Below are 20,885 nucleotides of genomic sequence, written 5' to 3' on the forward strand. Positions count from 1 at the left end.
ACATAAAAGAAAATTAATGATGCCATTATACTAACCTTTCTAACTAGTATAACATTTAAATGAAATAATTTACTAGTCGACTCTACCTACATGACTGTACCTCATGACAGAAAAACATACTTTCAAGTGAAAAAAAATTAGATGAATAATAGTGTGCACAATCCGTAACTTTTAGTCTCTTCTCATTGCAAGGGGGCATTACCGAAGGCCCCAACTACGAATTATTCTTAGCTGTGCCATGAAATTTTCTTCCAGCTTCTACAGCTTCCCTGTAAAAAGATGATACACAATAAGACAAAGACAAACTAATGACTTTAATCAACTGACCAGCATATTAATGACTTCTTAGTAGTCATCACATTTTTTGCATAAGGATGCAGCATCTTTATTATTTTATGCTTTTTATGATGTGTGTTTCTGTGCTTTATTTGAAGTTTCCCCAAAAAACAGGCCATAGAGAGATGTCAAAGGCATTGTCTTAAAACTGTGTGATCCTTAAGCATAGTGTAGTAGTGTCTAGATGCCAACATGCATTAGTAAATAAAATAGTATAAAGACCTGAATGCAGTCACAAGCTCCTGATTCTCGGGATCGAGAATTACGCCCTCATAAAAAGCATTTGCAGCCTCATCAAACTTCTGCAACAAGGATAGCAAAGCAAAGTATTAGAAATGAGAATCACATATCCTGCAGTTTAATGCCAAGGGAAAAGGATTTCAAGATAGTATGCCTGCAACAGATGTAAAGCTGCCCCTTCCCTGTAACAAGCTTTGGGCCAATCAGGTCTTAATGCTCTGCAGGCTTTTGCATCAGCTAAAGCCTGCTCGGCTTGACCCACCTTAAACCAACAAAGACTTCTATTGGATAGCAACGTCGCATCGGTAGGATTCATATCAATTGCCTGTGAACACATTTAAAAAGAAAAGAAATAAATAGAACATTCCATAAATTGATTATCATATAGAATGATGATAAATGTAGTTATTTTTGTCAAACTACACTTGGGTAAATGTACATGTCCAGTAAACACTGTACAGAAACATCACAGAGACGTAACAGGAGGCAGATATGAACTTGTGCAAGAGAAGTACTCAACAAATCGGAATTAAAGAACAGGAAGAAATTCAAGAGTCCAATGAGATGTAGGGCTTTACTTGTGTATAGAAATCAACAGCCATTTGATATTCTTTCATTTTAAAAGCCTCATCCCCGCTTGATTTTGCTTTTGCTGCTATCTTTTTGGCTTCAGGGGACACCTACAAAAGTTCACGCACAATTATAACAGATACAAAAACAAACTTTATACACATAAGGATTAGCTAAAAGCTCAGATTTAATTCTTTTTACAAGGATATTCAATATATCACGGATAACGAACTTCACAATATATTAGAAGATCAAATTTCTCTCAAGAAAATTTAAGCAAGTGCACATACTTGAGAGGGTAAATCAACCAGAAGAGGGATGAACAAAACCTAAAGAAGAATGGACCCACTAAGGTCTCTTCAGTAAAACACCAGCCTATAACTTAAGATGAATACAATGGAAAACAACAGATAATGAATAATCTCCAAAGCAGTACCAATTCAAAAATGAGATGGTCCAGATTGAATTAACATACTTCGAATGGACCTATATATTCCTTCAACAATTAGTCTACAATATATGTGCAGCAACAATACAGCAGTAACATCCCCAATTAAGGAAAAGGTAAGGCTAATATATATTTAATAAATTAAAAGCATACCTCAGGGATATTTTTCTCCTGAGAAACAGCATTATTGGGCTGATTAGCTCCTTGAGCATTTACCAAATCATCCTGTGTATTGCCCGTAAAAAATAGTAAAAAAACCAAGGAATACAGCATGAAAAAGCATTAGTTGTCCCTTTCAGAAATTTAAGCATGAGTAGAATATGATCAAGGCAATATATTGGTAAAATTTGTAACCAGAATCAGTTAAAGAGTTGAGAATTTAAGAAGCAAGCATATAGAGTCTATTTGGAGTATGGTATATTTGCAGGTTGTCTTGTGCAGAAATATTTCCGTTCCATGGCATTTTTATTTAGAAAGCTACAGTAAAAATCTAGACAGACTACACTCTTTATAACAAAATAAATGCAGAATACATGTACTTATTGACAACATGCAAATCTACAAGATAAATATATTTTAAGAGAATTCTGTAATTATTTAAGCACGGTTTCATACTACTGCCTCAATAAAAAGTAAGCATACTATTTGATGTTCTTGCAGCAATGATATGGCTTAGCTCAGTTCAGGTTGGAGAAAGGAAAAAATTAGGATTTTAGTACCTGCTGGTTTTTAGTTTCAGATTGCATATACTCAAGTACCCCATCAATAGTCCAAGTAGGAACACTATCAATTTTGGACGTCAAGGGGAACAATATCTCAACAGCTCCACGATTACCCCTTGCAGCTGCAACCTGTATTGGCTTAACACCATCCTGAGATGCAAAGAGACGGCAAATTTTATTCCAAATATTAATGGAGGCACATTGTTCACCACAAACATAAGCACAGCAAGAAACAGAGCAACATGAATAATACTGTTTTATTGGTCAGTGATTCCTGCTAACAGTAGCTTATGAGCCAATAATATGAAATTGGGACTTAAAATTTGCCTCACCTCATCGGAAACATTAGGATCAGCTCCAGCTTTCAATAAGCAACTTATAAGGTCTAAACTCCCATTATCAGCTGCAATGTGCAAAGGAGTTGCTCCACCAGCACTAATATTTATATTAGCACCTGCCTGTATACCATAAGAATCAAATATAAAGATATATATATATATATATATATGGAGCAGGAGCTGAAACTTGAAAAACATATAGATCGAGAGCGTTTAAACCTTATCAAAATTCAAAACAAATACCCACAAACTAACACACATCCACAGAAGATGTGTGCACCCACATACATATCAGAAACCTTACTATCCCAGTATATTTGACAATAACTTCCACCTAAATCCATATTGATTAAGATATCATAACAAAACTTCTAGAGTACAGGATGGGTACGGCAACCAAAAGAGACATATTTCAACCAAAAGTGCATTCTTCAACAACATACAAGTTCAGTCCAGCTTTCCATAGCTTTGAATACATTTTATCTACATGACTTTTCCTTATCATTTTAATTATCTAGATTTAGTTAACTGTTTTGTTAACGTTAGATTTAGTTAATTGTGTTTATTACACCCACTGGCCACTAGCACTCTTTCCCAGTGCATTTTTGTAACACTAGCATATATACATACACCCACTATGGACAGATAACATAGACATACATAGATATATTAAGTCCTTCAGTTTTATACTTATATTGGGTTGTATACATATAATTATCCATCAACATCCTTTATCCCATCATATCTACTGATATTTTTTCTAAATTTTCCATTTTTGAGTATCTACACTATACCCTACTATTTATTCAATTATTTATAATTATATCATGTTTCATGGATCCAAAGAAAGCCAGAGTTGACAAGTTGAAAAAGATGTGGAACCTGAATTAACAGCTCTAAGCATGCCAAAGAACCAGCTGCCACAGATGAAAGGAGTGGGGTAATACCATCATCGGTTTCAGCATTAGGCTGCAAAACAACATCGACAAAATAAAGGGAAAGTATTATCATAATTATACTAAATAAGGTAATACTAAATAGATACAAAATTCCCTTGGAAGTAAGAAATATTCTTATGAAACAAAAATTGGAGGCAAAGCACTCAAGAGTGCCTCAGCACATAATATAAAAAAGAAACAAATAGAATGAGGACTTACATTTGCAGCATACTTTAATAGAACACTGACAGCAGCTGGTTGGGCATGACCAGCGGCCCAAACCAGAGGCGTTCCCGCGTCACTTTCCAAATCAGGATTAATTCCTCTGGCCAGTAAATGCTCGAGCAGCTCAGTATCTCCTGCAACGGAGCACGGATCTCAACAAAATCAGAAAAAAAGAACAGAACAAGAGAAATAAGGAAGACATGATAAAATCAGACATAAAGTAAATTTCTTTCATCACAGCATAGAATGAGACATGACAAACCTATCCCAGCAGCATGGTGCAAGGCGGTAGTCCCTAAATTGCTAGCAATAGTAGGATCAGCACCATGGTCAATCAGATATTTAGCAGTGGCAGTGTGTCCCTGACGAGCTGCATGAACTAGAGCAGTCTCACCTGAAAAGGCAGTAATAGCAAATTGGAAAAGTAACCAACTTGCTGCTAATCTGATAGATAATGACCGCATTGTGAAAATATGCAATTGGAAGTATAGAAAAGAGAGAGACCAACCATCGTCATCTTTAGAATCAACAGGGAGTTTCAAGTCCTGTAGGAGGTAGGTGCAAACCTCAGTCTGTCCTTCACGGGCAGCAAAATGCAGTGCTCCTCGCTTGTTAGCGTCTTTGATTGCTTCGACTGTTTTAGCTAAATCCTTGCCCTCATCCAATTGGCCCGCCAAATCTATGAAACCAAAACATGAGATGAGATGAGATGAGATGAGATGAAGAAGAAAATCAAAGCAAAGCAAATAGTTGAGAAGGAAGGTGCTGACTCTTGAAGAGATCGAGATTTCCAGTACGAGCGGCGTTGAGGAACTGTTGAACTTTCTGCCTCACTGCAAGTGCGTCGGAAGCATCGGGGGCCATAGTCATCGTCGGGGGTTTCTGGTTTTCTCTGCAAACAGCAAAACCCTTTTCCTCTGTTTGTGTTTGAACTGGGGTTTTACTTCTTCTTCTTCTACTTGTCGTCAACCTTAAAATCCTCGTTTTATTATACTCCTCTGCTCTCCACAGATGTTTTAAACTCTAGTTGTTTTAGCTTTTTCATTAAAAACAAATACGCTAGTTTTTAACATCACCATATTTTTTTTATTTGTCCCTCCAATAAATAGCTACACGCGTTAATTTGCCAAGTGAAAATAATAAAAATATGCTTTAACAATTCATTTACATTTCAAATTTGGACTTTATACACAAATACATTATTTGGATATGATTATGATAAAGAAAGACATCCATGTGTCATGTTTCCTTGCAGGGCTCAAAATTGTTTTACATGAATAGACCTTTGGAGAGACTATTCCACATGCAAAAAATACATATAAAAGAAAAAGTAAAAGTAAAGGAAAATGGGATAATTGATTAGACCTTAATTCTCTAACCAATATACAAACTGGTACACAGTGTTTGCTTAGCTCCAACAGAACTCGCTCAAGGAAAGCTGCACAATTTTCTCTTCTTCTTTTTTTGTGGTTTTCAATTCATTTATTTTTTTAACTTCCACAAACGAGAAAATAGAATGAAACTTGAAGTGTGTCCATGGTTTTTCTACCATCTCTTTCTCTATGCACCTCTAGAATCAATCTCCCTCTGTACAGATTAAACATCGATCCCACACTTCATTGAGACTGCATTACAGAACAAGCAACAGCCTGAGCCCAGTGCCTTAACTTAGTCTTTACATGTGCCGGGTCATCTCCTGCATATAAGAGTGTTTCAGTCAAACTATACATTAATTAATAAATTTATAAATTGCGTACTTATCTTTAAACAACATACATTTTGAAATGCAGAGTTTTCTCAAATGAACTTATAAATAACAGTGTAAGTGTTTATATGATAATTAACTTTATTGCCTAAATACTTATTATCTTAATGTTTAATTAAGATATGGTAATGTTGCAAGGTCATATAGTTCTGTCTGACATTTACCCAACATATGACTTAGCAGTAGTTTTTAACCACCGCTAGTATTAGTGGCGTTTAAAAATCTCTGGTTAAATTATATGTCGGATGAATGCCACGCTAGAACTACATGTATACCTATCTGAACTCTACACATATTAACCCAAATTAGAAAAAATATAACATTAATTGATAATAAAAGAAAGAAAATGTGTTATCTTCAATCAATGAAATGACCTGGGCTTAAGATCTTCCAAGAACTATTATCAGAGTCAGGAGGACTGCTAGTGCTCTCAAAGGATACAGAGCGACGGCTATGAGGGCTAGAGGCCGGACTCGGCGAAAGTCGGCGGTTGACGGCGAAATAAAGGTCAAGAGCAGGCAATGTGTTGCACAATTTCTGCCCATCTTCCTCATTAAATCCAAATCCCAATTCTATGCATCCTCTCAGCTCGTTCAAGTCATCATCGGTGAGATCATCGCTATCTTGACTTATATTTTTCCTTTTACGCTCTTGCCGGAGAATCTGCCGCCGCCTGCGCTCCCAAGCAATGTCCCCTGCCCTTGCCCTTCTACACATTGATAGCTCCTTTGAAAAACTCTCCCTTTTCTTCCAGTCTTGTTGTTGCAACTCCTCCTCTAACTCACATTCACTAGGGGATTTCCCTTCTTCACTCATATACGTACACTTAGTTATGTGTAACACAATATATCAATATAGAAGATGTAAATAATGTGAAATTATTATTTACGTGTTGGATTTCGTGATGGCGGTGATGGTGGTGATGGCGGAGGCAGCTAATTAATGAGGATGAAGCCGCCTCACACCAGGTGAGGGAGGGAGAGAGTGCGTTTTAAATGAAATGAAATGAGATGAAAGAATGAAGGTGAAAGTGGAGAATGAAGGAGGTGTATGAAGCTACATATATAGGAGCTATTAATGCGGAGGATGAGTTTGGTTTTTCAGGTTCCAACCGTTCATTAGTAACTGTTATCATGTTAATTATAGGATGAGATTGATGAATATTTAGTAGTATGTTCTTTGACTTGTTGCTTCATTTAGAAGTTGCAGCTACATTTGGGTAAAGTCTTCCTTGGAAAGCAGGATATTCATACTTCAAACCATGGCCAAAATTAAGATGGTCTTATCTTTTGCTTCATTCCATCAATAGCATATTAACATTGTCATATCCACATTAAGATTAAGATGCGCTATTTTTGAAATATTTTGTAAAACTTAATATGTATATCCAAAATAAATATTAAATTCAAATAATTACTTTTAAAGAATCATAAATGTACAATAACAAACAAAAATATTTTTCTACTAAGTGAAGGATATGGATCATACAATGTCATTGAGCTCGATCAAAAACCAAATTTTGTGAGATTTTATTACAATGATGTTGTTTTAAACTATATCTTCCAATGTCATTTTTTACTTCCATCTACCTCTCTTCCAGGACCAAGAATCATGTTATCAACTCTTCTCATTGATGCCTCCAAAGGTCATCTTTCTACATGTTTGTACCACTCGAGTGACTTTCCATGAGCTTCTCATCAATACACATCCCCACAATATCTCATCTTATGTGATCGTTGTGGATCATATCATTTATAGTGTGGTTACTCTTTCATCTTAACATAATTCTCATTTTGATTACTTCGATATTTTTCTCATGTTGTATCTTTAACATTTGCTATATAATGAATAACAAGTCTTATAGAAGTTTCAGAAAAAGTTATATTTGAGTTTGATATGTAATTTACGGTCACCATCAACTCTTTATTCTTATCTCCACTTTAACCACTCAACTTGAATTCTATATGTAACATGGTAAACATGTCTGAATTAAAGAGGTTGGGACTCATGGTTAAGCCTTGATGTATATCTCTATTAATATTGTTACGCGAAGTCATTCGCCACGCTCCAGAAGTTCTCACACTTGTAATTGCTCTATCATACATATCTTATATAGCTGGAATATAAGCCATTAAACACATTTATAAATAAAAAATAAATAGATAGTATGCAAAGTATTGGAGTATTGAAGTTGATTGAATCATGGTGAGAAGCATCTTGTTATTTCTTTCTTTCTTTTCTACCTCGTTTCAGTGTGTGCAAATGCAATGACAGACTGAACAAACTAGTAGTAGTAGTCCACAAATTCCAGGGGAATGAATATATGGAATGCTAAATATAGTCATCATCCGTTTCTGATTCAAGCCACGTTGTAACCAATCCAATTCATTCAACTACGAATATTGCTCTCCACCTCTTGTTCTTGAGAATGTAAAAGAAAAAAAAAAGCCAAAATTAGAACTCAGAACAAAACACCAAAAAGAAAGTTCATCATCTCAACTCAATCTCCTCCTTCTTCTTGCCTGGTTTGGTTCCACCAAGCCAAGGTAGGTGAGGTGTTTCATTTGCTTGAGCCTCCATGGTTGATTAGGATAGAATAAACCAGTAGCATCCCATCATCAGAGCATTAAGAAAAACCAAAAAAGTTTGCCACCATCTTGTTCAAGGGTATACAGGGAAAAAATCCCATATATTTTTTTCCTGTACGCCTGAGAAAAGCTACCATCTTTAATCTTTTCTCCTCATTCAATCATGCATACTCGTGCAAGCCTCTGGCTTTCTCTTGTGTGCATCTGTGTTTTGTTGAATCACATTCATGGTGCATTCAAAGAGGAAGCAGGGTCATTGATCTTGGGTTGTGGATTGGGTGAAGGAGGAGCAAAAGATCCTGATGGAAGACAATGGGGTCCTGATAACAAGTACCTAGCACAAGGTGGTGATCATTCCATCGCATCTAAAGCCTCTTACCAAGACCCTTCTGTTTTATCTGATGTGCCATACATGTCAGCAAGAGTTTTCACATCAGAGACAACATACAATTTCCCTGTTCAACCTGATAAACGTTACTGGCTCAGGCTCCATTTCTATCCCTCTATCTATGGCAATTTCGTCGCCTCCGATTCATTTTTTTCTGTGACTGCAAATGGTGTCACGCTTCTTAGCAATTTCAGCGCCTCAATCACTTGTGAGGCCCTCTCACAAGCTTACATTGATAGAGAGTATTCCCTTGCACCTTTGAATTCAGAAACCTTAACCCTCACTTTCAAGCCTTCTTCTGACAAGGCTTTTGCTTTTGTCAATGGCATTCAACTCATCCCAATACCTGAAATCTTTGATGCTGCTATATTGGTTGGGTATTCTGATCAAACCATGGATGTCAAGACCTTGAATTTGCAAACCATGTTCAGATTAAACGTTGGTGGACAATACATATCTCCAACACAAGATTCTGGCCTTACAAGGATGTGGTATGATGACACACCTTACCTGTATGGTTCAGCTAGTGGTGTTACCAATCAAGCTACGGACGATGTTGCCATCAATTACCAAACAATGCCAAACTACACTGCTCCTCCTGCTGTCTACTCCACATCAAGATCAATGGGGGCTGATAAGGCTGTCAACATGGGCTACAATCTCACATGGATTTTCCAAGTTGACCCAAATTCCATGTACCTTGCAAGGTTGCATTTCTGTGATTACTACTATTCCAAGTCCAATGAGATTGTTTTCGACATCTTTATCAACAACCAAACAGCACAGACTCAAGCTGATGTGGTAGGGTGGTCAGGAGGTAAAGGGGTACCAGTATACAAGGACTATGTGGTGTATGTTCAAGATAGGGTGGAGGATCAGATGCTCTGGCTTGCTCTACATCCAGATCCTGATAGTAAGCCAGAGTTCTATGATTCTCTACTCAATGGGGTGGAGATTTTCAAGCTCAATGACACAAACTTGTCTGGCCCTAATCCTCAGCCTTCAGATATGCTTCTCAAGGATCAAGAGGAGCAAAATGCAGGTTTCCACAACCACAAAGCATATAATAGGAGTGCTGTTATTGGTGGAGCTGCTGGAGGTGCTGCTGGTCTTGCAATAATGGCTGTAATATTTGTTGCTGTCTACCAGAAGAGGAGAGCTCCGGGATCCGATGGAACGCACACGAGCTGGCTGCCTATCTATTTGAACTCAAACGCAAATGGCAGCAAGTCCAGCACATCCGGGAAGAGCATTGCAAGTTCCAACCTCGCCGCGGCAGCGCAAGGTCTTTGCCGGTTCTTCTCCTTGCAAGAGATAAAGCATGCAACCAAGAACTTTGAAGAGTCCAATGTGATTGGGGTTGGTGGATTTGGAAAGGTTTACAAGGGCGTCATTGACAATGGAATGAAAGTGGCAATTAAAAGGTCCAACCCGCAGTCAGAGCAAGGAGTCAATGAATTCCAGACTGAAATTGAGATGCTTTCCAAGCTGAGGCACAAGCATTTGGTGTCCTTGATTGGATTTTGCGAGGAGGACAATGAGATGTGCCTGGTTTATGATTACATGGCTCTTGGAACCTTCAGGGAACATTTGTATAAGGGCAACAAGCCTGTGGCTACCCTATCATGGAAGCAAAGGTTGGAGATCTGCATTGGATCTGCAAGAGGCCTTCACTACCTTCACACAGGAGCTAAGTACACGATCATTCATAGAGATGTCAAAACAACTAACATTCTCTTGGATGAGAACTGGGTTGCCAAGGTTTCAGATTTTGGCTTGTCGAAAACAGGTCCTGATATGAATCAAGGCCATGTTAGCACTGTGGTGAAGGGAAGTTTTGGCTACTTGGATCCTGAGTACTTCAGAAGGCAACAACTGACCGAAAAATCTGATATTTATTCATTTGGGGTTGTCCTGTTTGAAGCCCTCTGTGCAAGGCCTGCTCTGAATCCTAGTCTTCCAAAAGAACAAGTTAGTCTTGCAGAATGGGCACTGCTCAATATAAAAAAAGGAACCATAGAGGATCTCATTGACCCTCATATCAAGGGAAAGATTAATCCAGAAAGCTTGAAAAAATTTGTAGTCACTGCTGAAAAGTGCTTGTCTGATTGTGGAGCTGATCGTCCCTCCATGAATGATCTGCTGTGGAATCTAGAATTTGCTCTGAACCTGCAAGAAAACGTTGACGGCTCAACTCACTCGGCACCCGTTGATCAAAGCGAGTTTGAAGAGATAAGCTTGGGAAACAACGACATAGCAAACCATTACAAAAACCTGAGCCTTGGAAGTGAGTATGAGCTTAGCCAGGATTCCAATGAGAGTCCCACTGCCATCTTTGCAGAACTGATCAACCCAAAAGGGCGATGAAGAGAAATGCTCTGGATGATGGTTTTGCCATAGGGGAAACAGCTTTGTGCGTTTAAGGAAGCCGTGGAATGCAAGGGTTAAGGAAGCCATGGAATGCAAGCAAATAAAACCGGTTATTGTATAATGCTTCAATTGCTCCTTTATTTGTCTGGTTTCTAATTCTATTATACTTCCCTCATGGCTGTCATGTTTTGCTACATATATGAATATTATTTATACTATGTCAGTTTTGTTTCTGCAAAATCTGAATACCATTCAATTCATGTCATGTATCTACACTCTACAGTTGTTTAGAAAGCATGGGGGATTACTTGTTGCTTATCGATCGAAGTGTCTCTAATACCAAAAGTGCTGCCTATAAACTAGAAAGTATTGTTTAGCAGAACTGTAGGAAGTCCTCTCTTTTTTTCCCTCTAATTTTGAAGGCAAAAATTGCATTTGATACAGTTTCTAACTACAGATTTCATGTTTTCTCGACCTGAAATAGTAAAGAAAAAAGGAAACATTTCTTATGAATGAACAAGAGGACTCAATTCCTTTCTTAAAATTTCATTTGGAGACTCAATTTTATTCGTTCTCAGGAAAACAATAATGCCACTGTCTCTTTCTTCATAAGAGACTAAGTAAATTACAACTCCTGTCATATCATGTGGCTGTTGAGGTAGATAAGGCCCCCTTTTCCCTCAGTGGGAGTTTGAACTTCAATTTAAATCTTTCAGTTGATACCCTGAGACATTACTTCAGTGATCCATATAGCCGACCTCGCCTAGTGGGATAAGGCTTTGAATGCAGAATGCATCAGAGGAGATACCTGCTTCATCAGCACAGTGGCCTACTTAGCAAGTTCGTATACTTGGGATTCCTTCGTCTTTTCTTCTGACACCAAACCTGGGAATTGCCCGATATCATGGCCTTCCAGTGGTTGAAACTCATGATTTAAACCAATAGCAAACTCTCCAGCGTCAGATCCGGCGGGGCTTTGGCAATAGTCCGCAATCTGTGTCAAAAATGTCCAGCCCAATTTTGAACAACAAAATGATATCATTAAAGCACTACACGAAGAAATAAAAAAATCACTTTCGGCCAAAATGTCTTATTAGCATACTTAAAATATTTGTGTGGACAAATAACAGAAATTGATAGATCAAAGTGAAAGTGGCATACATGGTTTGCTAGAGCAACTCCACTTAAGACTGCTGCTTCTATATTAGAACCAAGCAGCCAATCGCCACATATCCCAGCCCTTCCAAAGGGATCAAAGATACAAGGAATTCCAGGTGTATTGGTTGGCAGAGCTGCACCCCTGCGAATCTCAAAAGTCATATTTTGGTCACATAAGTATATAATTTTTCTGTACCCCATCCTGTATGGAAGACTCTACCTTGCAATTAAGCTGGTTCAAGTACTTTGCTAATTCTTTCAATTCTATACTTAAACTATCTTGCTTTCTTCCATTCTATTGTTCCCCTTTTTCTTCTTAATAACCTACCTACTTCATTCATAGACTGCATATGCAAATACATAGTCTGAACTTCCTGGCTCCTAGGTATCTTATTAGCACAAACTAGAAAAAAGCTCTCCATCCGATCTTGACTTAAACAGTGGCAGGGCATTTCAAAGCACCTAACACTAATAATTGAAGACATGACCCTTACCATAGTTGAAGCTTGGTATAAAAAGGTTCTGGAAGTGACCCTTTTGATAATCCAAGGGCAGCCTCAACACCCTCTAGCATGCCTGCTTTTACCCGTGCTGTTGTAGCAGCAGGAATGTTTTCCTGATAAACAGAAGTTGGCTCAAATTTCCGTTATTAGAAGTCCTAATCATTGCATGCAATACATGTTAATAAAAAAATGCTAACATGCATGACCATGCATAGGTTATCAATAAATTGATCACATCCTTCCAAGTATATTTCTAGTTAAGGAACTAATGATATATCAATGTTAATTTTCCTCATTTATTCACTCCTAAAATATTGAATATAAACCTAAAACCAATCAAGGCGTTATGAAACAAATTCGTGTGGTATATCATACTGTTTTGAAAATTCGACCACCTACCTGTGGAACCTTGTTTTGTTTTCCATAAGCAGCAGTGCTCAGAAAGGTCCAACAGTGAGGACCTCCACTCTGGGAAACCTGTAGTTTCTTTGTATTATTGGCCATCCATGACACTGAATCAATTCCTCTCACAAAAGCTCCTTCAAAAGGGACTTCTGTGCTGCCTGGAAAAGGAAGAGGGTCCTCGAATGCTGCTAGAAGGGCCCATATCGAATTCAACTCCAAACTCTAACACAACGGAGTGATGGCCAATACAACAGAAACAAGAAGCAGTATGAGATGAATATATTTTGTGCTTAACAGGCAGCTGAAAAGAGTACTAGTTTATCAAATCAAATGAACTGAGCAAGCGATGTCCTGAATTCACCTTCATTTGTTTTGCAATCAATGGCAATCCTGATGTCATGAGCAAGCGATTTGCACATTTTCCTATTGGTAAATAGAGCATTAGTGACTATTGGTAAACAGGCTTGTAGAATAAGTAAAAGATTATAAAAAATTTCAGATTACTATACAATTCCAGCATAGCAATCCAAACAGAAACTCAGACAAGTAAAAGCTTTCCCTTCTTCTCTTGAAGAAAAATGAAATGAACTCCAAATTGAGAACATTTCACCGATGAAGCAAGCTATGAAAAGATAAGATTAAGATGAACATATTAAGTTACCATTGTGTGCAATAACAATCGCATCGAACTTCCCACAGGGTTTCCCATTTTCACTCAAGTGCCACATGCCATTGAATGGCTCCAGTTTACTGATCCAGCACGGTCTCACCACATTAACCATGCGAGACTGCACGCGTTAGAGATTCTTATCAGGCAACAACATGAGAACAGAACCAAATATTGAAATCTCTAAAACAACAACAACAAAAGCCTTATCCCACTAAGTGAGGTCGGCTATACAAATCACACTACGCCATTGAGCTCCATCAAAAACTAAATTATGAGGGGTTAACAAAAAAAAGGGTTTAACAGACAAAGTTTTCCACTCCACTGACTGCATAGTTTCCTAGTTGTTGTGAGTAAACAAAACACTGATTGATTGAATTGGCTATCTAACCAGGAATCACCTCAGACAGCAATGAATCAGCAACGAACCGCATTCCATTTGTGGCTATATATCTTGGAGGGGAGGGTAGAAATGGAAGAAACTGACCACCTTTCTGAAGCTCCCCTACTGTACCCTCCCACTCTCGCACCAAACCCTTGTCCATCCAAGCATTAACCAGTTCCATGAAACGAGAATCATTCACAGTGAAGAATTGAGCAGCATGGTCAAATATCAATGGATGAGATTGAGAATCAACAACCCTGGTTCCCATTCTTCCTCCAAGACCATGAACACCCTGTAACAACAAGCAGTAACGCGTTAAGAAGATAGAAATGGCGAAACTAGTTTGAGGAAGAAGAGGAAACTGACAGTGTCGAATACAGTGGAGCGAACACCGCGTTTCTCTAAGAACAAGGCGCAGATGAGACCGGAGATGCCACCGCCGATGATGGCAACAAGTGGGTCGTCGGAGATGGGAGTGGTGAAGGTAACTTGCTCTTGTTTGAAGGTTTTCTTCAGAATTGACCTTCTAGAGGTTCCATATTTGCGGGTTTTGGAGGATGAAGAAGGTTTTTGCTTCTTCTGCGCATCCATCCTCACCATGCAAAATCTTGAGGAGGAGGCAGAGCTACAGGTGTTGAGAAATGGGGTTGTGGAGGGTAATAGTTTCCATGTATTGAGACTCAGAGCAACCATGGTTTCTGGCTTTGCTGGAGCCAGTAAACACTGAATGCTTGATTTTTCATTCCAGCTTAATTATTAACCATATCCTTATTCACATTCAAATTGGTCTCCGAAAGTGTCAAACGGACAAGTTCGTCTCAGAAGAATGAAATACTCTTGCGGTGACTTACTGTTTAAAATGAGTTGACCGACATCTTATCTAATCATAAAAACTAACTTGACTCACATTTTATAGATCACATACCGTGAATATCTCGTAAGTGAAATGACGAACTTAATTCACATGCAAAATATATCATTCACTCAAAGATAAATTCTAAATGGTGTTCATAAGTCATAACTCTGTCCTTATGCTAATATTTTTATTATTTTTCTATCAAATCAAATTGTTGTTTCCCCCTTATTTTTGGAAAGATTCACATTCATCCATAATCTACAATGGTCTTGCAGCTCCTTCATCACCCTCCTATAATTCATTCCTTAATATTGGGTGGTACCCTCCTCCTTCAGGATGGGTAAGATCAATGTTGATGGCTATGTGGATGGGACAGACAATCTTGCAAGCTGTGGAGGAATCTGCAGAGATGAACCTGGGTGTTGGATGAAAGGTTTCTGCCGCAATCTAGGATCTGCAAATGTTCTGACTGCTAAGTTTTGGAGAACACTTGGGAGTTTCCTTTTCTAGGCTTCGTGCCCCTCTTTGTTACCAAAATAAAATGTTGGACAAAAACATTTTGAATCTTTGATATTGAGGCTATTGTGTATTCATGTTCGGTTGAATGGAATGTCAATAGAGCTTTGAATCTCTTCTAATATTTTTACTTGAAAAAGTGAGATCCCACTCCATAGACAATTGTATGCCATTCTAATACTACAAATGTACTTTGAACTTCCTGAACCCAAACTGCTCCACTCACATGTTTGCCTTAGATAAACCACCAAACATGACAACTTTCTTCAATGTACATGCACAATTGCATGTCATCTTCAGGTTAAATTAAAAGTAAATGTACTATCAACTCTTAGTGAACCTAAAATGCTTCATTTACATTTTAGCCATAGAGAAGTCTACGATTTAATTTTTCTCGTAGTGAATGTTGTGGGAAGATAGTATGCTTCGCAAACATGTTTAGTATGTGTTTTGATACCATGATTTTTCCTTAATTCATAAAAAGAATTTTGCTTACTTTTTTCTTTTGAAATACGTATGTTAATGTCTATTTGCATTAAGACTAACAAGATTCAAGCATAGCAATAATCATCGGTTCTTTGCTCTGCTATGGGGATCGCTGGTATCTGTTCTTGTTTGCTTCACGCGTATGGATTTTGGCTAAGTAGTATTGGGTGAGAATTCTCATGTATAGTGTGGGCAATTGGTTTACGTTGGGGGATTTGCTGGCTCAAGATTGGCTTGGGTTTTCTTGTATCTTTGGATTCTAGTTTTTAGTCTCTAGTCTTTTTCTTTCTCTTTTCTTTTTCTCCCTCTTTGTATTTGGGCTTAGCACCCCTTGTGCTAAATTTAAATGCAATTCATTGGTTTATCTAAAAAAAAACTAGATCGAACATCAATTTTGAAATTATCAAATGGCATAAATATCTAATCTCAATTATGAAACTATCAAGCATCCCAAACTTCAGCTAGCACCACCCAGAGCCGGCGTGACTCACCATCGCAGCCTCGACTATCGTTGTCCCTAACTTTGTCGTTGTCGACCTCTTCTCGTTCCGAATCATGCATCGTTGTCAAAGAAGGCTTCATCGCGGGCCTCCTCTGTTTTCCAGAACCGCCTGTTTCAAGTACCTCTCTCTTCGTCTCGATCTCTCCTCCCCTTCAGCCTCTCCTGTTATCTTTCACGCTTCATCCTTTGGTGTGACTGCGTGTGAGGGCAGTACAATTACTATTGAGATTGGAGTTTAAAGAAGGGAAGACGATGAAGGAGGAGGTGAGGCTGGAAGATTCTGGTCGGCTGGAGACCACCATGGAGGAGAGCGAGGGTTTAGAAGATGTGAAACAACAACCTACGAAAAGAAAGTGCATTCCAGGATTGATGCTTCAATGTCCAAACATGAAGTAAACGACAACCTTGTGAACCCAAAATGCTCTAGTCACATTTTTGCCTTAGATAAACCAAACATGACAACTTTCTTCAATGTCCATACACAATTGCATGTCATCTTCAAGTCAAATTAAAAGTAAATGTACTATCAACTCTCAGTGAACCTTAAATGCTCCATTCACATTTTTGCCCTAGAGAATTCTACGATTTAATTTGTCTCGTAGTGAATGGTGTTGGTATCAAAAAAAAATTTATAGGTAATAAAAAAAAATTATGTTGGCATTAAGACCAACAAATTTTAATTCTTTTTATAATTTGGAGGGTCTGAGACCCAAGAAGACCAACAAAATTCAAGCACAGCAATAATGACAGTTTAATTGATCCAGCATCAATTCTGAAATTATCAAATGGCATAAGTATCCAACATCAATTCTGAAACTATCAAATGGCATAAATGGATACATGAGTCTCAACAGGCATTACTAATGACTGATTGAAAATTATAAGACATACGTAAGTGACGGACTGGATCAAGATACCAATACCATACAGACTCTCATATCAAATGATCTAAGATTATAAGAAACCAACTCATATGGTCTAAGGTTTTGGAAAGTTCATCCATCATTAAACCTCTTCCTTCGACGATGTCTAAAAAGTAAAAATCAAAGTTGAATAACCTATAAGATCCTAAAAAATGGAATATCTTTCATAAAAATTTACCTCAGCCAAGTCTCGAAGCAATCTGGGGAATATCAGATTTCATTCATGTATCTTACATCAATAACTATTTATATATAAAATGATGTCTCCCAGTATAACTTACAAATTAACAAAACATATACAATTCAAGTTAAAAACAAACCACTTAAAAATGTCAGTCCTGATGAAAAGAAAATAAGGCCATCTCTTCTGCTGCAAACATCACATTTGATGTGATCAAGGAAAATCAAGGCCATTTTCCTCTCAACTGGAGGTCAGTAAAATCTTTGGAAGCTCATGATTCGACTGATATGTCCGCATTTGTCTGCTCGGTGATCTTAGGTGGAGCTGTTCTTGTCTCCTTATCCAGTTTTGGTCGTTCTTTGGTCTTGCAAGTGCCATTGCTATTACGTCCAGTGGTCCTGTCCTTGTTTTTTAGGGGGACAGGGCTACCAGATCCGGAGTTGACGTTAGTGCCAACGCTGTTACGTGCTCGAGTAGATGAATCTGGAGAAGAGAGGACAGAAGCATCACCACAGCTCTTTCTCCGGGATAGTTTTGGTGACTTGGGGCGAGTCAGTGGCAGCTGCAATCAAAGGAAAGGGGATGAAGAGTTTTTCAACTGAAGGGTATTGATAAAAAATGACATGATCATGACAAGGCAATGGTGTTAGGTATTTCATGAATGCGCATACTAGTTATCGAGGAAGAGCCATCACTGAACTCAGACAAAGAATGGTGTATGCTACTGCCAAATATGCATTCCTGACATTGTCATATTTTAACATTCATATTGTATAGTATTCCTTCAGTTTACGCATGTAAGTTCTAAAATTTTCAATGGCAATTTCAGATTCATCCTGAGACTTGGAGAAGACAGATTAAAAGGGAAACTGTACCTTCTTGAGTTCAGTCTTAGGGGGAGGCCCCTCATAGTAGAAGCTTGGTACTGGTTTTGCTTTAATGACCAAATTCTTTCTCAACTGCTTAAGGGCTGCTTGCTCCTCTTCCTATACAGAGTATATAAACAGATATATAATCATTAATCAATTCAATATGCAAAATGTGTATTATTATATAAACCATATCTAATCAAATTCAATACGCAAAATGTAACGTAGGAGGATAGAAAGAAAAAGACCATGTACATGGTCATAAACCTAGGCTTTGGGTTAAGCGATTAGATGTTTGTACTTTGTAGCACAAGGGGGAGACAAACAAAAAGGCAAAAAGTGAACAATCTAAGAGTTAAGGAAAACTACTAGATTTAGATAGTCTATCATTATACATGATTCATGACATGGCATTATGACATCATTTGATTCATATAGCTGACCATTTAGTGAGAAAAGACTTCAATTGTTGTCAATTTTGTAAAGAGCGAAAAATGGAAAATCACACATGGACGTGCAGCAGGCAACAAGAGGAGAAAGACCAACGTACCTTTCGCCTTGCCTCATACTGCATTTTTTCTTCTTCAAGAGCTCGATTTTTCTCCTCTAATTTCATATAAAACTGGATGGATAAATCAAAGTGACAAGAAGAAAAAAAAACCACTAATTAGATTTAACTAATAAGACCAACTAGGAATGCAATCAACCTCAAAATACATGTTAAAATAAGATATTTGTTGAAAAAAATACCTCCTTCCGTTTCTCTGCACGATCGTAGCATCTAAATGTAGGTGCTGAACCAACAGTGACTTTAGATCTAGCGGTGCGTGCAGATGCAGCGCTATTATTTACGGTTAAAGAACAAAAGAGAACAGCTGCCATATTATATTTCAACACACGAAATATGTAGCTCTATTTGGGGGATTCTAGATAGTTATTTTTCTGCTTTTTTTTTTAAAAAAAATTATGAAAGAACAGTTAGATATTTGGTAATATTCAGTATGGCAGATTCTAAGGTTTTTCCAACACGGCTAAAACTTGCTCTGTTCAGAAGAAAAATAAAATCAAAATGTTCAATTTTTAAGGATACGAGGAAGTAACAGACCAATTATCTTCATCATCATGGTGCTTCTTATCATCATGTGGCAAGGGCTTCTTTGATGAAAAAGGTGTGTTCGGCTGCAGAAATAGAAAAGATTTTGCATTTCAGTAATATCATAAAACAAACTACCTCACCCTATTCTAGACAAACATAGCAATACGTGCAAGTAAAAGGATCACTACAAACCTTAAGACATATAAGCAGGAAAATTGATTTACCTTAGAAAATTCTAGCAAATGAGCAAAATTTCGAAATAAAATAACTTTTATTAAATTATTAGTAATTTCAAAATGTTATGATGTCTAAACCTGTGAATTCTTTGAGGAATTAGGTGAGTCCATGTTGTTAGCTTTTGGTGACAAGTTCTGTTCAGTTGCAACAGCTTCAGTATCAACAGTCTGTGTGTGGGTTACATGCTTTTCAGTAGCCTGATCAGATGGCTGTGGAGCAGGGGGGCTTGTGTGCTCTTTATCCAGAGAAATTGATATTGCAGTAGGTGAGCTTAGTTCTTGATTGTCATTCACCTTCTGTACTTCAGATTTCTCATTCTTCTCAGCAGGAGGCAAGCCAGCATTTAGTTTTGTGTTTTTGGCACTCAACACGTCTTTTTTCTCATGATCTATTGCCTGAACCATTGCTGCAATTTTGGGAGAAACACGCACTCTATCTCCCAATCTACCATTTGGCTTATTGTCCTCAACCTGCTGTATGCCAGTAACTTCCCTCCCCATGACGCTGCATGGTACAAATATTAAATAAATTCGGACACAAATTGATATTGAAGAAATATACATATATGATAAATTGAACGAAATTGTAGATATTAGTTTCTAGACATGAAAGCTAATTAACCCTGAAAACTTGAAGAAAGGAATGTAGAATCATAGAGATGAGAATATCGAAAATAGGCAACCCCATCAGGTGGGAATCTATGGGGACTTAATTAATTACCAGGAGAATGACGTGGAATGGGAGAAAAGGGGCATTTGAATTGAAGGGTATGATTCTGAGGAATAACAACAGAATCATACATACGGAAGTGAAAATTCAAAGGCGATTCTAACGTGATCTAAGGATATATAAATACAGAAAATCCATTCACATATCCTAGAATTAATTAATGGCAAGTAATATATAATTTCAAACAACAAAAATTCACCAGAAGAAAGAGAGATCTGAAAATGGAGAAGCTAGCACATTACATTGCAGAGATTAGAGATTAGAATAGAATGAGAAAGAAACTCACCTCAATAATGGTGGCGGTGGCGCTCCGATCTGAGAAGATCTCGAGGTATCAAGCTTCTTCGAAATCCAAAATTTATTTATGTGTGCTATTCCTTTTCTTTAGGGAGGTTATTTTTTTTATTTATTATTTTTAAGTGTTGGTTATAATTACGTGTGTCT

The 20,885-nt window shown here is 37.7% G+C and overlaps 4 protein-coding genes across 6 annotated transcripts; 1 reads left to right on the forward strand and 3 right to left on the reverse strand.

Annotated features, from left to right (window-relative positions):
* Window positions 1-3: 3 nt before the first annotated feature.
* On the reverse strand, window positions 4-6,635 carry LOC130727119 (uncharacterized). Its single transcript, XM_057578374.1, has 14 exons — window positions 5,957-6,635; window positions 5,444-5,513; window positions 4,588-4,838; window positions 4,326-4,496; window positions 4,080-4,211; window positions 3,812-3,951; window positions 3,537-3,623; window positions 2,649-2,774; window positions 2,314-2,466; window positions 1,748-1,819; window positions 1,155-1,256; window positions 731-901; window positions 559-638; window positions 4-269 (listed from the first exon to the last, which is right to left on the reverse strand). The coding sequence occupies exons 1-14, from the start codon at window positions 6,396-6,398 to the stop codon at window positions 215-217; spliced, it is 2,052 nt and encodes a 683-aa protein (XP_057434357.1). The 5' UTR covers window positions 6,399-6,635; the 3' UTR covers window positions 4-214.
* Window positions 6,636-8,038: 1,403 nt separating this feature from the next.
* Window positions 8,039-11,246, forward strand: LOC130731294 (receptor-like protein kinase ANXUR1). The gene has a single exon (XM_057583533.1). The coding sequence runs from the start codon at window positions 8,334-8,336 to the stop codon at window positions 10,923-10,925; it is 2,592 nt and encodes an 863-aa protein (XP_057439516.1). The 5' UTR covers window positions 8,039-8,333; the 3' UTR covers window positions 10,926-11,246.
* Window positions 11,247-11,450: 204 nt separating this feature from the next.
* Window positions 11,451-14,781, reverse strand: LOC130731295 (uncharacterized). Its single transcript, XM_057583534.1, has 8 exons — window positions 14,413-14,781; window positions 14,063-14,338; window positions 13,656-13,782; window positions 13,356-13,417; window positions 12,989-13,216; window positions 12,581-12,702; window positions 12,090-12,228; window positions 11,451-11,922 (listed from the first exon to the last, which is right to left on the reverse strand). Exons 1-8 carry the CDS (start codon window positions 14,737-14,739, stop codon window positions 11,758-11,760), a joined length of 1,446 nt encoding a protein of 481 aa, XP_057439517.1. The 5' UTR covers window positions 14,740-14,781; the 3' UTR covers window positions 11,451-11,757.
* A 2,749-nt stretch (window positions 14,782-17,530) lies between these two features.
* Window positions 17,531-20,885, reverse strand: LOC130731296 (protein WAVE-DAMPENED 2). 3 transcript variants are annotated; one of them, XM_057583536.1, is made up of 7 exons: window positions 20,728-20,885; window positions 19,790-20,216; window positions 19,470-19,558; window positions 19,130-19,220; window positions 18,930-19,001; window positions 18,386-18,496; window positions 17,531-18,072 (listed from the first exon to the last, which is right to left on the reverse strand). In XM_057583536.1, exons 2-7 carry the CDS (start codon window positions 20,210-20,212, stop codon window positions 17,782-17,784), a joined length of 1,077 nt encoding a protein of 358 aa, XP_057439519.1. In that variant the 5' UTR covers window positions 20,213-20,216; window positions 20,728-20,885; the 3' UTR covers window positions 17,531-17,781. The 3 variants fall into 3 exon arrangements, with proteins under 3 accessions (XP_057439519.1, XP_057439520.1, XP_057439518.1); XM_057583537.1 differs by lacking the exon at window positions 20,728-20,885 and adding an exon at window positions 20,641-20,662; XM_057583535.1 differs by lacking the exon at window positions 20,728-20,885 and adding an exon at window positions 20,433-20,584.

Source organism: Lotus japonicus, chromosome 1 (assembly GCF_012489685.1).
Source record: "Lotus japonicus ecotype B-129 chromosome 1, LjGifu_v1.2".
In the NCBI taxonomy this organism is placed as follows: Eukaryota; Viridiplantae; Streptophyta; class Magnoliopsida; order Fabales; family Fabaceae; genus Lotus; species Lotus japonicus.

Coding starts and splice junctions, on each gene's coding strand:
- LOC130731294 (XM_057583533.1), top strand. CDS start 8,334: ATGCATACTCGTGCAAGCCTCTGGCTTTCTCTTGTGTGCATCTGTGTT.
- LOC130727119 (XM_057578374.1), bottom strand. CDS start 6,398: ATGAGTGAAGAAGGGAAATCCCCTAGTGAATGTGAGTTAGAGGAGGAG. Junction 639..730: donor CAGCTTTACATCTGTTGCAG/GCATACTATCTT, acceptor TCCTTGTTGCAG/AAGTTTGATGAGGCTGCAAA. Junction 270..558: donor GAGCTTGTGACTGCATTCAG/GTCTTTATACTA, acceptor ATCTTTTTACAG/GGAAGCTGTAGAAGCTGGAA.
- LOC130731295 (XM_057583534.1), bottom strand. CDS start 14,739: ATGGTTGCTCTGAGTCTCAATACATGGAAACTATTACCCTCCACAACC. Junction 13,783..14,062: donor CTGATTCATTGCTGTCTGAG/GTGATTCCTGGT, acceptor TAACGCGTGCAG/TCTCGCATGGTTAATGTGGT. Junction 12,703..12,988: donor AACAAAACAAGGTTCCACAG/GTAGGTGGTCGA, acceptor TCTGTTTATCAG/GAAAACATTCCTGCTGCTAC.
- LOC130731296 (XM_057583535.1), bottom strand. CDS start 20,467: ATGCCCCTTTTCTCCCATTCCACGTCATTCTCCTG. Junction 20,217..20,432: donor CATTCCACGTCATTCTCCTG/GTAATTAATTAA, acceptor TGTACCATGCAG/CGTCATGGGGAGGGAAGTTA. Junction 19,002..19,129: donor GTGCAGAGAAACGGAAGGAG/GTATTTTTTTCA, acceptor TTATCCATCCAG/TTTTATATGAAATTAGAGGA.